The 3,069-nt window shown below is 42.9% G+C and overlaps 1 protein-coding gene across 1 annotated transcript; it reads right to left on the bottom strand.

The window, feature by feature from the left end:
* Positions 1–582: 582 nt before the first annotated feature.
* Positions 583–2,561, bottom strand: LOC117535001. The gene is made up of 3 exons (XM_034199315.1): positions 2,187–2,561; positions 1,788–2,054; positions 583–1,550 (listed from the first exon to the last, which is right to left on the bottom strand). The coding sequence occupies exons 1-3, from the start codon at positions 2,401–2,403 to the stop codon at positions 583–585; spliced, it is 1,452 nt and encodes a 483-aa protein (XP_034055206.1). The 5' UTR covers positions 2,404–2,561.
* Positions 2,562–3,069: the final 508 nt, after the last annotated feature.

The raw sequence follows: 3,069 nt of genomic DNA, 5'->3' as shown, positions 1-3,069 counted from the left end.
TGTTTGACAAGTTGGCTGGTGAGCCCTTTTTCGTTGTGTTAATTAAAAGACCACTTTATGGCGTCAGAGATCAGTTTCCTCTCCTTTTTCTCTCGGCCGGTTATGTTGTGTGTCGCTACTTCCCTTTGTACCCCTATATTTACAAGGGAACGTAACATTTGCACAGTGGCAGCTCTTTAACCTGCATTACAGCACCTTCATATTCACTGACCACACTCACTAGAGGAAGTAGGGCTGTGTGATATATTGCTATTGTAAAAAAGATGTTTACTGAAAAGATTAAATGATACTAAGACTGAATAATACATGGTTTCTTATTTACATTTACAATAACCTCAATGGCCATATATGGGAGCGTCACCAGACCAATTGTCATCTCTAGAATATTGTTGAATGAATTAAGCCTGAATGTAGATGAAAGTTGTATATTGAGTAGGGCTACACAATTTTCAACACAAAAAGATGTTTACTGAAAAGACTTGAACACAAGATGTTTGAACACAAAAAGATGTTTACTGGAAGAAAAAAAATGATACTGAATAATACATGGTTTCTTATTTACAAGACTACAGCTCCATGACTTTACTCCAATGGGACGACTGACAGATTAGACAAGGCACAGCAAATAACCCCAATCTTGTCAATTAATGCTAGTGCCTCACCTGGTTTTGTTAGCATGTGCTGTATAGGCACAGCCCTGCTTTGCAGAATCTGATATTTTCTTCTGACTAATCCTATGACTCTTTCAACATGAATACGCACATTAGCTATTTTTCTTGTCTCTTCCACCTCGTATGCTGACAGCTGACTTTTCCCCCTGGTGAATGCAGGCATCTTTAGTGAAGCACAGTAAAATCCCACACTATCGGCAATATCGAACCCACGGTCTGCTAGGACAATATCTCCAGGTAACAGGTTTTTTAGGAGCCCACTCTGTATTGTGATCTGTTTATCACTAACTCTTCCTCCCCAGGCACAAGATATGTAGGTAACATAGCCTTGGGGAGCAACACCAATCAGAAATTTAACAGTATGGTGATGCTTGTAGTTGGACCATGTTTGTGCTCTAGCTAGTAAATTAGAGGGCCTCTCAATAAAAACTTCAAAACAGTCAACAATCACAGCAACTCTACATCCAAATGCCTGTCTGAATCCCATTGGCATTGTAGCTTGAAGTACATGTCGCTCTGGCCACTCAATTATAAATTCTGTACTCTCGTGAAGTATGTCAATTAACTTATGCCAAATTCTAGAAGCAGTGGAGAGAGAGATGTTGAACCTGAAAGCCAAATCTTTCAGAGGGAGATTTAGTCTCAGCCTCAGCCAAACTAAAATGAACTCGCACAGTTGAAAAACCTGAAGTAAAACTAAGAAGTTGGGGAGCCCGGTGTAAAACTTTGTTTTCTCTTCGTTGTTCTCAAAGGACTCCTGGTTGAACTTTGTGTCCAGTGCCTTTGTCCGAAGATCTCCCAGCTCTGTTGTGTTCTGTCTCAGAACATCCTCCATCCTCTCGATGTCCTCCATCGTTAAATCAGTCTGGCATCCTGCATCTGCATACAATATAGCAGTAGCAAGCATAATTAGTTATTTAAAATAGTCAAATATGAATGTGAATTTTTGTGAAGTTATCTTTTTGACAACCTTTTTACAGACATGCAAGTTCTCTGTTCCAATTATTGCAGATTCTCAAATTAGTGCTCTATTTTCTAAACCTAATTCAAAGTTTGCATTGATTTTCTGACAATCACATTTGTAATATTTAATAATAATGCTGGTGGTTAATTTACCTTGTTGGTCATTTAATATCCCACTGGTGTCCTCTGGCTGTGGGCTGTCAGACGGGGGCTGCGTCGGTTCTGGGCTCTCGGTTGTCTGCAGGAGATCCAACAAAGCCTCTGCACATTCTGATTGTCTTTGTTGGTCTTCCTTGAGCTCCATCCTCTGCTCTCGTCGAAGAGATGCCTCTGATCTGGGCTTACTTGTTGTGTGGTAACCGAGGCTAACAGTGGGAGCCCAGTCTACCGACTCAACGTCACCCAAAGCGCTAGGGCACCCTAAAAAGTCCCAACAAAGTCCATATTAGACTACAGGTAACTTAAACATGATCAGTATTACTAAGTAAATACGCATTTAACCACAACCCAATAATACCTAAACAAAGCCACAAAAACCAAGTTAGCTAATACCTCTGATGAAGTGGTCGCTGCAGACCCGTGCATTAGACGACTCTGCTCCTCCCGACCGCAGATGTAGGTTTGAAAGCCATTTTTTCCGGCGTTCTTCGGTTAGCTTCTTAAATTGCTCAGCTTTATGGACGACAACCTTCGGCACTCGGTCAAACCTCTTGTTTTTCTCTCGGGCGGATCGATTGGAACAACCGTAAACTACACAACACACCGGCATTTTCACAATGGTAACAGCAGCTAGATCCTCTGTAGAAAATTACTTCCTGACCTCCAATGGAATTTCGCGCCAAAGGAACGCAACGGTGTGACGTCACGTGAAACCAAGCTATAAGAATAAGAATAATTCCACCATAACAATAGGTGCCTCCCACTTCGTGCTAGGACGCCGTTGGGTCCTAGCGCTCCGTGCTCGGGCCCTAATAATAATTTGGAGGGGGGGGGGGCGCGGCTGTGATTATGTTCTCTGAGGGGAGGCTCACCTTCCCACACTTTGGGAACCCCTGCCATATCCCATACCATCCTCTTCAGCCGCCTGTCTGACTACCTTGGCCTCAGTGACACAGCTCTTGCCTGGTTTGAGTCCTACCTCTCTAACAGGAAACACTCATCAGTGACTGCAGCTCCCCTCCGGCCCCAGTCAACCAAGGTGTACCTCAAGGCTCTGTGCTTGGACCCCTCCGTATCCGGCCCGCGAGACCATTTGATAAGGCCCTCGAGGTCATTTAGAAATAAACGCAAAAATAAAAAATGAACTGCAAAAAAAATAATTTAAGAAATCTATACCGCAATATAATCAAACCAGCAACTGCATGTTTTTTCCTGGTGAAGGTCAGGTTCCTTGAACACAACACGAGCGTAACGTGTCATGTCACGTCTTCAAGAC

The sequence above is a fragment of the Gymnodraco acuticeps genome, unplaced genomic scaffold (assembly GCF_902827175.1).
Source record: "Gymnodraco acuticeps unplaced genomic scaffold, fGymAcu1.1, whole genome shotgun sequence".
NCBI lineage: Eukaryota > Metazoa > Chordata > Actinopteri > Perciformes > Bathydraconidae > Gymnodraco > Gymnodraco acuticeps.
The sequence above is the reverse complement of the archived record's forward strand: the minus strand, read 5'-3'. Positions and strand labels throughout refer to the sequence as shown.